Genomic DNA, 12614 nt, shown 5'->3' with positions numbered 1-12614 from the left:
ATTTGATTTTGCTTGTTCATTCATAAGTCTTGTTTGCTTTCTTATTTTCCTCTTTTTCTTTGTCCTCCTCACAGGTTTCTTTCTAGGCCTGTCTCCTTTCTTCGAAGGAGCCAGAGCCAGTGATGCTGAAGTTGCATCAGATCTTAATATCCATGCCTTGGGGGTTATTCCAGGGGACAGTAGGCAACAGATTTCCAGGGTGCCAGATGCAGAACTTGTCTCCATGCCAGATTACAGCCTCAACTTTTCAGCTTTGAACTTGCAGAGCTCTCAGTTGTTGTTTCCAAGTCAGCCATAAATCTCTTGGGCTGCTTCCTCCCACAGGCATTTGGCTATTGCTTGCAAAGTGTCGCTTTCTCTCACAGTCACCTCTTCCCTCTCTCTGCCTTGTCCTGCAGCTTGAAAGGGCTGTGATAAATCTTGCAGAAAACAGCTGCTTCGTTGCTGTGCTGGGTAATTTGAATTTGGGCATGGCAGAGTGGGCTGGCTTTCACTGGATTGCCAACAGTGTCGTGTTTATGTAATCCCAGCTGCTTAACAAGCTTCAATCCCTGTGTGGGAACCTGGAAATGACATGTGGTGAGGCCTCACCATCACCGAGTGCTGTGCAGGCAGCAGCCAGCCAGCCAGCCCTTCTCCTGTGGGAGACCCTGTCAGCCTGTGTGGCTGCTGCTAGTGCTGTCTCCCTGCCTGTGGGGTGGCAGCTCCTGGTGGTGCATGGGTTGTTCTGCCTGTCTCTTGCCTGGTAGACTGTAATTGATAGGAACTGAGACTTGAGTCTTTGGCAGCAGATGCTCTGGACTGGCCTTCTTTATTCCCTTCTCTGTAGGGGAAGCTCTGCTTAGCTCTGCTCTCTATTGGTTAACGTATCTCTGTGTTGTGCTTGGGGATGAAATACTATCGCAGATCCAGAGAGGTTTACAGTAATTGCAGTGTAAAAGAACAAACAGAACTAGGAGCTTATAGGTATTTGGTTGTAAAGACAACATGCTACTGTTCTGCACTTCCAGGTCATAGTGGAGGGTGGTGGTCTGTGGCCAACACAAATGCTTGGTGCTCTGAGTACAGGCTGCAGGTTGAATGGGGCAGTGTCTGATGTCCCAGCTGAGACCACATCCTCACATCATCACCCAAGCACCGACTTACAGGGCAGGGAGCCAGTCTTCTCTAGTGCCTCTTAGGCTTTACTTAATCCTGTGGCAGGAAAACCACACATTATTCTTTTTAGCAGACACCTCTGTGGCCAGCAATGTGGCTTCCCAGTGATAAAATCTGTGTGTGCTTCAAATGGGCATTAGGATCCTCTGGTCACGGGACTGCCCTGAAGCCCTGCCCAGGCTGGGAGGGAGCAGAGCTGGTACCAGTTTTGTGACTAGTTAGTTTAGTTGCAGGGCTGCACATTGACATGCTCACAAGCTGCAAGGCATGCTGTCCCCTTACACATTAATGGTATCTATAGCTTCACTATAAATCTATCTATAGCATGGGCTGGCGAGACGAAGATGTTGTGTCTTCAGGTCTTGTTGACACTGACACTTCTGCCAGGCTTGGTACAGCTTTTCTTGCTGGCTACTTGATAAGAAACTTGTTGATTGCTGTGGAGAGGGAAAGCAGCCTGAAGTGGAGAGGCAGTTCTGTGCTGCATGTTGGGCTGTCTTGTCATGTGGTGGGATTCGAGGGTAAAAACTTCTGAGGATTAAATGGAGACAGACAAGACCTCTCCTAGGGGCACAGTAAAGCTCTTCTGTAAGTATGATGTGTTCTCTCATTTCTCCCTCCTTTCTGGCGTAAGATGTTACTCCGGTGTATCTCTTTCTTTTTTCCTTTCAACCTAATGTGCTTCCATTTTATCAATTTACTGCCTATCTCCTGATTCCCATGGCAACACAACAGGCTGCATTTGTGTTTCCTTTGGCAGTTGGGCTGCCTGGCATGTGTCTTGGGAGCAGCAAGTTTACAAAAGGTTTCTGCAGGGAGTAGGAAATACATGGGCAACACTCACTAGCTTCTCATGCTAAACTATTTTTCTCTTCCCCTCCCTCCTCCCCTTTAGAAACAAGTTTCCTTTGCCCTTTGTTTCAATTGCCTGGTGATTAGAAATGAGCAACTGCAGTGCTGTGGGAGGTCAGAAGATGTGGAGGGGGTGAGGGGATGTGTATGGCACTTAGCACAAAGCATAGCATCTCATCAGGGATCCTGCAAAGAAGGGTATTCCTGCTGATGCTGCAGAGCAAGGGCTCTGTTCCTCCTGCTTCGGCTTTCAGAGCTTACTTGAAGGGGGACTCTTGCACCTATACTGTACAAAGCTCCCTTCACCCCTTCCTGCAGCAGGCACTTCTGAGAGCTAGTAGGGCCTGTCCCATTTGAAGGGGGAGTCCTGCTTCCAGGGATTTTGGACACATGGCTTTCATTGGCGCAGTAATGAGAGCCATGTGAACAGGCTGAAGCTTCAGTTAAAACCTTTAATCTCTCCAGCTCTTGGCTGATAGGGGTTTGGCTCCTGAAGTACTGCTGCCCTGTCACTGTGGGGTACCCTGCCACTGTGAACCCCTAAAACTAATAGGACAAGTTTATAAGAGGGGTCCTAAGCACCAGGAGTGCTGTGGCTGTTATGAATACGTCATGTGGGAGCTTTATGAAGGGAAAATAGAAATCTAGAGTTGGATAAGATGTGCATTTAACGGATGCTGCATGTATGACTGATTTATAAGTTGTTAAGCCCTGAAAGCTGTGACCTACAGGAAGACCATTTAAACTGAAAAGAATGAGCTGGCCCATGGGCACAATAGGGTTATAAAGTTGGAAAGCCTAAGTGGAAGAGATCCTGCTTTCTGCTTGTTGTGCCTTGGAGCCTGGTCCCTGCGAGAAGGAGGGAGGAGCTGCACAGTCCTCTGGCAAGTGAGGTTTGTATTGGACAGAGCAGCAGAGGGAGATCCTCCTGGACCAAGGGAGGAAAGAGCTTTCCTCTTTGCTGGCTTCCAGGTGAGCTGCTGAGTTGGATGCCTAATAGTCACCTTCAAAGACTTCTGTGGCTTCTTGATCAGCATCAGCAGGTAATGGCAGGGTTGGAGTAGAAGATGATCAGTCTGTATTTTGTTGGTTTTGTTTCTCTTGTGAAACTCTCAACTTTGTATCTGCGATCTGTAGCCTCGCCTTGCTGCCAGAGCAGTTTTTGGAACTTGGTGTTTTAACTGAGGGATCTGACCAGAAACAACAAATATAAGTGATACAGGCATAGACAAGTTCTTTGGATGTTTCAACAACAGGGCCATAATGAAGGTGAACCTCTGGCAGTGCCTCACTTAAATCCTATTTCTGAATAGTTCACCTCATGCTAAAGAATAATAATCCTTCTGACTGAGCTGCTCTGCTCTGGAGCCTGCAATTAGATGGTTTCCCTGAGATGATGTAATTACTGTAGTTGCAGCCCTGCCTGTCAGACTGGCACCTAAAAGCAATGGAGGCTATAAAGTCCCACTAAAATTTTGGCGTTTGGGGGAACACAATGTTACACCAAAAGTCTAATGAACTTTTTTTTTTTCTTTACTCTGGTCCAAGTCAGTGTTTGAAGGTGTTTGCTCTCACAGTGAAATATGTGAGTCTAGACGTGGTTTTAAATCCTGCTGCGTTGTTTGTTCAGCCTTGGGCAGCCTTCCTGCCTTTCTCTGCTTGAGCTTCACTGCTGAAGGGTTTGCTTATCTAAGGCACATTGCAGTAGGTGTTTGTGAACGCTAATATAACCTGTATCTTGATCTTTAACTAACAGCTGTAATAAGGACGTGTGCTGAAATCAGGCTCCAGCAGGACTAGAAAACCAGCTTTGATCTTGTGTGAATACAGATGCAGAGCCCCCCAGTTTCTGTGCTTATAGTGTGCTATAGTTGAATTTGGCTGTTGTGCTTGGCACGTTGCACACGTGTGTCACAAACATGCCAGCAACATGAGATCTGTGTGTTGCGGCACTCTGCCAAGCATGGACAGAGGATGGAAATTGTGTTTCTAATTTATTCTCATAATCATGGAAGGAGAGAGGTACATATCACAGATGCTGTTGATGATAAACTGCTGTAGCCATCTCTGGTTATTAAACTGAAAGTTTCTTTAATGTAACTTGCAGATTCCTAATCTGGCTTCTTTAATGTCTTGTGCTATTAAGCATTGACATGAAAATGGTGGTCTTATTTTCTGCTTATGGTTGTTATTATGGTTCATATGGATGGAACCCGGTTTCCTCCCCATCTCTTCTTATTTCAAGTCTTTTGTAAAGATCAAAAGCTCTTAAGCATCCTTACAGGTTTTGGTTTTTGCTTTTTAAGGTGGAGCCAGTTCTTGGATGTAATGGTATCCCTCTAATGGACCTCATGTTCTCATACTGTCTTTTACAAGATTGGGAGTAACACAGGCTTGAATGTCAGGTATTTGCCAAAAAAATAAGTTAATGCAGAACGTGTGAGGTTGAGGAAACTTTCAGACTAGGGCTCAAAAGCCAAGAGAAGGTTTCTCCAAGAAGCCACAAACAAACTGGTGCAACTGTGCCATAGAGATTTGTCAAGAGCATTGACTCTGGAGTCTAATGAGAACCAAAGTATCAATATTAATTGCTCTTGGTGCTGGTTCAGGAGAAACTAAGTTCTTTATGCTAGCACTGAAGCATTGGTGCTCATTTCTTTCCCTGACATTAGACTTTTAGCAAAGCTTTGAGGTATCTTGATTTGAGAGTTTTTCTGTTCTTCAGGCTTTCTAGAAGCTGGACTTTATCTTTCAGGCCCGTTACTTCTGAAAGAGCTGTAGGAATGATGCAGTGGTGTCTGAGTCTGAACAGCTTTCACAGTTTATTTCGGACAGGCACTTCAGTTTGACTTGTCTCTGCGGCTCTGAGGCTTTCTCTGTCAGCCTTCTCCAGTAGGAAAGAAAAATCTCTTCCTGAGTGGGCTTTAGGCTATTCTGGTTGGTGGCATAGAGGAATTTCAGCTTAAAGTTTGACTAAAGAGCCCAGGTGTCCTGGGTTCAGCAGTAGCAGTCATTTTTCTTTTTCTTGGTAGCTGGTGCAGTGCTGTGTTTTGACTTTCAGCTGGGAACAGAGCTGGAAAACAATGATGTTTTGGTTTGGCCAAGGACTTTGTGGGCCTCATGCTCTGCCAGGGAGGAGGGAAGCCGGGAGGAAGCAGAGACAGGACACCTGACCCAAACTGACCAAAGAGGTATTCCATACCACAGCACGTCATGCCCAGGAGGTAACTGGGAGTGACCCGGAAGGGCTAGAGTGGACTGCAGGGTTGGAGGAGGTATCGGTCGGTGCTTGGTCGGGCTGGGGGGGCCGAGTTATCGGTCGCCTGGTGATGGGGTGTTGTATTCTCTTCCCTTGTTATTTCCTTTATCATTACTATTATTGGTGGTAGCAGTAGTGATTTGTGTTATACCTTAGTTACTAAACTGTTCTTATCTCAACCCGTGGGAGTTGCATTTCTTTCTGATTCTCCTCTCCGTCCCTCCAGGAGTAGGGGGAGGGCAAGAAGGGGGGGAGTGGGTAACAAGCTGTCTGGCTGTGGGTTAAACCACGACAGTTCTTTTTGGCGCCCAACGTGGGGCACGAGGGGTTGAGATAACGACAGATCTGACCGTCACAATGCTGATTTATTGGCTCTCAGAGTTGTTCCTCTTGATCTCACAGCTTCAGAATGTTGTAACTTACTTAGAGCCGGTATTTGCTGTGTTAGTGTTTATCAAGTGTGGGGCTTGGGCTAAGGTTCTTGTCTCACTGTACTTTATGGCAATGACTTGTAATACGGGCGAGCTCCAGCAGCAGGGCGGGACGGACGTGGCCGTGGACTGGTCCCTGGCCGTCCGGCTGCTCCTCACCGTCCTGGCCCTCGCCCTCGCCTCCGTCTGCGTGAGGCTCTGGGAAGCCGAGGGGGAGAGGCCCCGGGAGCCGGCGGCTGCTGAAGCGGCCCGGGAGAGCGGCCCCGGGGACCAAGCGGGAGCGGGGCCGGAGGCCGGCAGGGAGCGGCTGCCGGTGGAGGAGGTCGGGGAGGCCGAGCAGCGGGAGAAGGCGGCGGAGGAGCCGAGCCCCGCGGCCGAGCCCAGCCCCGCGACGGCCGAGAGCGTTCCCCGGCTGCCGCCCGCCGAGCCCCAGGAGGACGCAGGAGACCCCGCAGCATTTCCCAGCAAGGCAGGGGAGGAAGAGCTGGACTCAGGAAAAGAGAAGCTGGTGGTGGGAGAGCCGGCAAGCACAGCAGCTACACCAGCCCCAGTGACAAGTACAGCAGCTACACCAGCCCCAGTGACAAGCACAGGAGCTACACCAGCCCCAGTGACAAGTACAGCAGCTACACCAGCCCCAGTGACAAGCACAGGAGCTACACCAGCCCCAGTGACAAGTACAGCAGCTACACCAGCCCCAGTGACAAGCACAGGAGCTACACCAGCCCCAGTGACAAGCACAGCAGCTGCACCAGCCCCAGTGACAAGCACAGCAGCTACACCAGCCCCAGTGACACAGCAGCTACACCAGCCCCAGTGACACAGCAGCTACACCAGCCCCAGTGACACAGCAGCTACACCAGCCCCAGTGACACAGCAGCTACACCAGCCCCAGTGACACAGCAGCTACACCAGCCCCAGTGACACAGCAGCTACACCAGCCCCAGTGACACAGCAGCTGCACCAGCCCCAGTGACACAGCAGCTACACCAGCCCCAGTGACACAGCAGCTACACCAGCCCCAGTGACACAGCAGCTACACCAGCCCCAGTGACACAGCAGCTGCACCAGCCCCAGTGACACAGCAGCTACACCAGCCCCAGTGACAAGCACAGGAGCTACACCAGCCCCAGTGACACAGGAGCTACACCAGCCCCAGTGACAGCAGCAGCTACACCAGCCCCAGTGACACAGCAGCTACACCAGCCCCAGTGACACAGCAGCTACACCAGCCCCAGTGACACAGGAGCTACACCAGCCCCAGTGACACAGGAGCTACACCAGCCCCAGTGACAGCAGCAGCTACACCAGCCCCAGTGACACAGCAGCTACACCAGCCCCAGTGACAGCAGGAGCTACCCAGCCCCAGTGACACAGAGCTACACCAGCCCCAGTGACACAGCAGCTACACCAGCCCCCACAGGAGCTACACCAGCCCCAGTGACAGCAGGAGCTACACCAGCCCCAGTGACACAGCAGCTACACCAGCCCCAGTGACACAGCAGCTACACCAGCCCCAGTGACACAGCAGCTGCACCAGCCCCAGTGACAAGCACAGCAGCTACACCAGCCCCAGTGACAAGCACAGCAGCTACACCAGCCCCAGTGACAAGCACAGCAGCTACACCAGCCCCAGTGACAAGCACAGCAGCATCGCCTGAGAGTTCTGGTTTTGAATGGCGTTTGGGTATCTTTGGGACCTGCCTGCTGATTGTGATGGGGATCAGCATGTTGGCACACATACAGAGTGTGTTTTACCCACCACCATTTTGTCTGATCCCGAAATTTAAGCAGAGTCAGGTTTGGGTCTTGTCTGGGGTTAGACAACAATATAGGAGGACCAAGAGGTTTTCCCCAAGGCTGGACAGCCATGAGTGGCAGGGCATGTGGGACAGTATGGGTGAGTATCTAGTCCACTGCGCCCCTCCAGTGCTTTGGAAGCATTGGAGATGGAAGGACAGTGAATTATTTTGAGCCTGGTGGGCCCATGGCATTTCAGGCCATCAGAGCAGAGATGCAACATAGAGATGGACTCGTGATCGAGGGGTGGACTTAGCAATTGACTTTTGCCCAGGTTATTCACAAGTGTGAACACTGCACACAGCCTCTTGTGCTCTGAAAGATTGTTACAAGAGATGGAGCCTGACATTATGGACCAGATGGACTCAGCAGCCTTATAGGGACTGGCCCATGCACTGATGAGAGTGCACTTAGATAAGAGTGATGGTATATTGAAAATGTGGGATCTGAGCATGATGTGAATGGTATGGAATAAGGGGTGGATAATGTCCTGGGTTTAGCAGTAGCAGTCATTTTTCTCTTTCTTGGTAGCTGGTGCAGTGCTGTGTTTTGACTTTCAGCTGGGAACAGAGCTGGAAAACAATGATGTTTTGGTTTGGCCAAGGACTTTGTGGGCCTCATGCTCTGCCAGGGAGGAGGGAAGCTGGGAGGAAGCAGGGACAGGACACCTGACCCAAACTGACCAAAGAGGTATTCCATACCACAGCACGTCATGCCCAGGAGGTAACTGGGAGAGTGACCCGGAAGGGGGCTAGAGTGGACTGCAGGGTTGGAGGAGGGATCGGTCGGTGCTTGGTCGGGCTGGGGGGGCAAGTTATCGGTCGGCTGGTGATGGGATGTTGTATTCTCTTCCCTTGTTATTTCCTTTATCATTACTATTATTGGTGGTAGCAGTAGTGATTTGTGTTATACCTTAGTTACTAAACTGTTCTTATCTCAACCCGTGGGAGTTGCATTTCTTTTTGATTCTCCTCTCCGTCCCTCCAGGAGTAAGGGGAGGGCAGGAAGAGGGGGGGAGTGGGTAACAAGCTGTCTGGCATTGGTTAAACCACGACACCAGGTCACTTTCATTGAGCACAGGATGTATGGGACCAAGTCTTGTGCACACATCCCCGCTACACGAGCTGTGGGGAGAAGTACACTTGGGACCTCAGTGCTACCAAGAGCTGAGGATGAATGAAGGTCCATGGTATATGACTTGCCAGTCTTTATTTTTCAAGCTTAATTTTGCAATCTCTTGTGTGATTTCTTTTAGGGGTTTACTTAACCTCCCCCTTTAACCTTCAGAGGGTTTTAATGGAGTCCACATGTCCTTGTCTTTCGTTCCCTGGGGCCTAGGCTGAAAGCCCAGTTTGTGATAGTTTGACAGTGGCATCTACATGAGTTGGGTCCCACTGTCTTGTTTGCTTGGGTTTTCTTTGTTCCACTTCAGATGCCAGTCATGTACTTAAGGGCCTCCTTGTGTATTACAATGAGTTTGGCCAATCAAGGGTGTGCTGAAGAGTCAGTGGGACTGGATTTCCAGCATCACCTGCAGTTGTCCCTCAGTTCAGGGAAGCATTTCTGGAGGTCTGGCTTCAACTTGATGGGCTGATGCTGGAATAAGTGCTCTTTACTGTGAGTTTTATTGAGTTTGGTGCATGGTGTGTCAGCCCTGGCAGGTTGTGCATGCAGGGGTGTGTAGATGCTTCCTGTTTAGAGAGATGCTGTTTATATTGAACATACCCCAGGTGTCTGCTCACTGCCGAGTTCTGCTCCAGCAAAGGGCATAACAGCAGCTGGGGAAACTGAGTAGATTGCAAAGGCAGCTGTGTGGTCCCACAGGAGCTATTAGTACCCTTGGTGGGACTCTAAATGCTCGACCTGTTTGCCTGTATCCAAACACATGGAGGAGTTGTAGCACCAGCTACTAAAATATCACTGCCTCATACTTTTCTTGTTTTTCTTATTTTTTGGATGACTTTGGCATCTTTCTTCAAAGCAGCAGTTCTTGGTCTCCTTTTGATCCTGAAGGACTTAGCACCACTCCTGTCCTTTTGAACTTATTCACAGTAGTACTGCCATGCAAAATAGCCTTTGGAGTTGCGGTGGGATTGAGGCATTGTAAAGGGGGATGAAGGCATGGAGTGGGCTGTTTGTGTGCAGAACCTGGGCAGCAGATAGAAATTTCTGTGCAGATTGCTTTCCTGCTGAGGAAGATGTGTAAGTAACAGGGTCATTCAGGTTTTAACCTTCACTTGGTGTTAACCTAAAACCTAAGTTGTTGTCCCAGATGTTTCCTTTCTGTAAATGCGCTTTCCTGGTGTTTTGGCTGCCTTTTAGGATTTTCTCTTCATACCAAAACCTCTTTTCCCTTGATTCACAGGCTCACCTTTACACAAGCAGGGTACCACCTCCACCACCAGCGCCGAAAAGTCGGGTTCAAAGGTTACCGAGGTGGGTGATGATCACCTGGAAGACTTTGTGGTGGGCGAACGCGTCTGGGTAAATGGAGTGAAGCCAGGTGTGATCCAGTACCTTGGGGAGACACAATTTGCTCCGGGCCAGTGGGCAGGGGTTGTTCTGGATGACCCAGTGGGTAAGAATGACGGCTCTGTCGGTGGAGTGCGGTACTTTGAATGCCAGCCGCTGCAGGGGATCTTTACGCGACCGTCCAAGCTGACGCAGCAGCCGGTGGCCGAGGGCTCGGGGAGCGACAGCCCCTCCGTGGACTCCTTGACGGCTCAGAACCTGTCGCTGCACTCAGGGACAGCCACACCACCTCTCTCCAGTCGTGTCATTCCCCTGCGGGAGAGCGTCCTCAACAGCGCCATGAAGACGGGCAATGAGTCTGGATCTAACCTCTCAGACAGTGGGTCTGTGAAAAAAGGGGACAAGGACTTACGGCTTGGAGATCGCGTGCTGGTGAGTTGACAGTGGGGTCCCTCTAGAAATGCAAAGATCAAGGATTTGCCCCTTCCCAAAGTGTACCCAGTCAGGTTCAGGACAAGACGAAAGGAGGACAGCTGGTGGTGAGGTTTGGGACAGAGCCTGGCCTTTGAAGGGGGATGCCTGAACCAAGCAGGCTTTGAATTGGATAGGGCTTGGAGCAACCTGCTCTAGTGTAAGGTGTCCCTGCCCATGATGGGTTTGGAACTAGATGAGCTTTAAGGTCCTTTCTAACCCAAATCCATTCCAGGATTCATTGTTATTTGGAATGCTGTGTCTTCTGGAAATGTCTGTTTCACATGATGCAAGAGACACTGGGGAGACACAATTTGCTCCGGGCCAGTGGGCAGGGGTTGTTCTGGATGACCCAGTGGGTAAGAATGACTGCTCTGTCGGTGGAGTGCGGTACTTTGAAGTGGTGGACGGCTCTGTCGGTGGAGTGCGGTACTGGACAAGAGAACTGGTCCAGTAGAACAAGTGCTCTGGAATAAGTCCTGAGCAGTAGAATGATGTCAGAGAGAAGGCAACTCAGACGTGAGAGGGAAATAGAAGAAAAATCATGGATGATTATTTAGATATTCTCCATATTGGTGTGTATTGGGGCTTTTGAGTAATTTGTATATTGTTGCATGTGGTTGTACATACTCTGCTGGTAACTTCCCTTTTGGTGCTTCAGTTTTTATATGTTGGATGTGACGCTAATTCCTTTCCTGTACAGAAAGCAACTTGCAATTGTTTTTATATAAAGGCAGACCTTTTTGGAGAGATCACTGTACTGATGGATGGGTTCCCCATATCTGATTGCTGCTGCTGTTTTCGTTATCTAGAAGAGAGTACCTGATGACTTTAAGCCAACATACCACGCTTAGTACAAGTGTGGCTTACTGGAAGTTTGCCATCAAGCTTAGTGTCATTTGTGTCCTAGCAAAGGAGTAGTGCTTTCAATGGAGGTGAAGAAGGAAAAGAAAGCTAACAAAGCATGGAAACTCAAAGCGTGAGTTTTGTTCTGCAGCTCTGGAAAGGAGTCTAGTTTTGTTTAGTGTGCATGATACGTACTGTCATCAAATACTGGAAGAGCACAGAGCTGTTGCTCTTGAGCATTTGAGCACAGAGCTGTTGAGATATCCCCAGTAATATCCCTGGATCCAGAAGATGAAGGTGACTGACCACCTGTGATGATGGGTTGCAGAGGGTTAGTCTTTGTACATCTTGAGCCATCTGGCTCCCATTTACATCAGCTGTGTAGTGTTTCCTTTTTGGGGTACCAGGTTCCAGTACCAATAATGGTAGCAGGGAAGTGTACACAGACTTGCCATCTGTTTAATAACTGGGTTTGGTAGAACTTGGCTCTGCAGCTGATGTGAGTCAGGAGTGTGTACAGCGGGCTGTCAGAGGCACTCTCAGTGTCCTGAGTGGTCTCATGGTGGGTTTTTTGGCTCTATTCTGTCTCAGCCAACCAGGCAATGGAGTAGTGTTCTCCAGAATTCAGGTTTAGCCCTTTTCTTCTCCTGGGACATGGTCTATTCACTTAATACTCTGCTTACCTCAGTGGGGCCCACCGAGACTTAAGAGTTCAGCATACTCAGCTGTTTGTGAGCTACCCCGAAACTGGGAGTCGGGGCAGCTACACAAACTCTGCACCCCCCAGACGGTGATGGCTCTACTGAGCCTAAAGCTATGCAGAAAGGCGACACGCCTCCTCAGTCCCTGAATCCCGACCCGCCTACGGAGGGACAGGAACGAGCAAAATCCTTTTGGGGTGGGTTGGTCGAGGAGGCCAGGGGCGCCGCGGAGAAGGAGTCCGAGGCAACTGAGGTTAGCCCCCCGCCCTATGCGCCCCAAAATGGCGCCGAGCGGAGAGAAGGAGGGCGGGGCGAAGATTTCCCCGGCGGGAACAGGGGGGAAGTGCTAGAACTGACAAGAGCGCGTAAAGGGGGGGGGGAGGAGAATGAGAAGGAGAACCGAAAGGGGGAGGGACGCGCGAGCAAGGGGCGGAAAGCCAATCAGAGGGCGGGGCGAACCAGGAGGGCGGGGAGAGCCCAGAGGGAGGGAACGGCCCGCCCACAAGAAAAGCGGGCGGGGCCGGAGCCCGACGAAAAGGCGCGGGAAACCTGAGGTAACCGGTCAGTCGGCTTCCGACTCTGAGTCAGACACTGCCTGGGGCGAGTGGCTCGCAACCGATTCAA

General features: G+C 50.3%; 1 protein-coding gene across 1 annotated transcript in view; it reads left to right on the top strand.

Annotated features, from left to right (window-relative positions):
* The window catches only part of LOC133213325 (CAP-Gly domain-containing linker protein 2-like), a 106039-nt gene that overhangs the window by 30905 nt on the left and 62520 nt on the right, over positions 1–12614 (top strand). The window contains 1 exon segment of the mRNA XM_061355488.1: positions 9866–10404. Coding sequence (XP_061211472.1) covers positions 9866–10404 — 539 coding nt within the window.

The sequence above is a fragment of the Neopsephotus bourkii genome, unplaced genomic scaffold (genome assembly GCF_033783945.1).
Source record: "Neopsephotus bourkii isolate Nb327-2 ecotype Australia unplaced genomic scaffold, CSIRO-AGI_Nbou_v1 NB_804, whole genome shotgun sequence".
NCBI classification, from domain to species: Eukaryota; Metazoa; Chordata; class Aves; order Psittaciformes; family Psittacidae; genus Neopsephotus; species Neopsephotus bourkii.
Note: the sequence above shows the minus strand (reverse complement) of the source record. Positions and strands in the feature narration are given on the sequence as shown.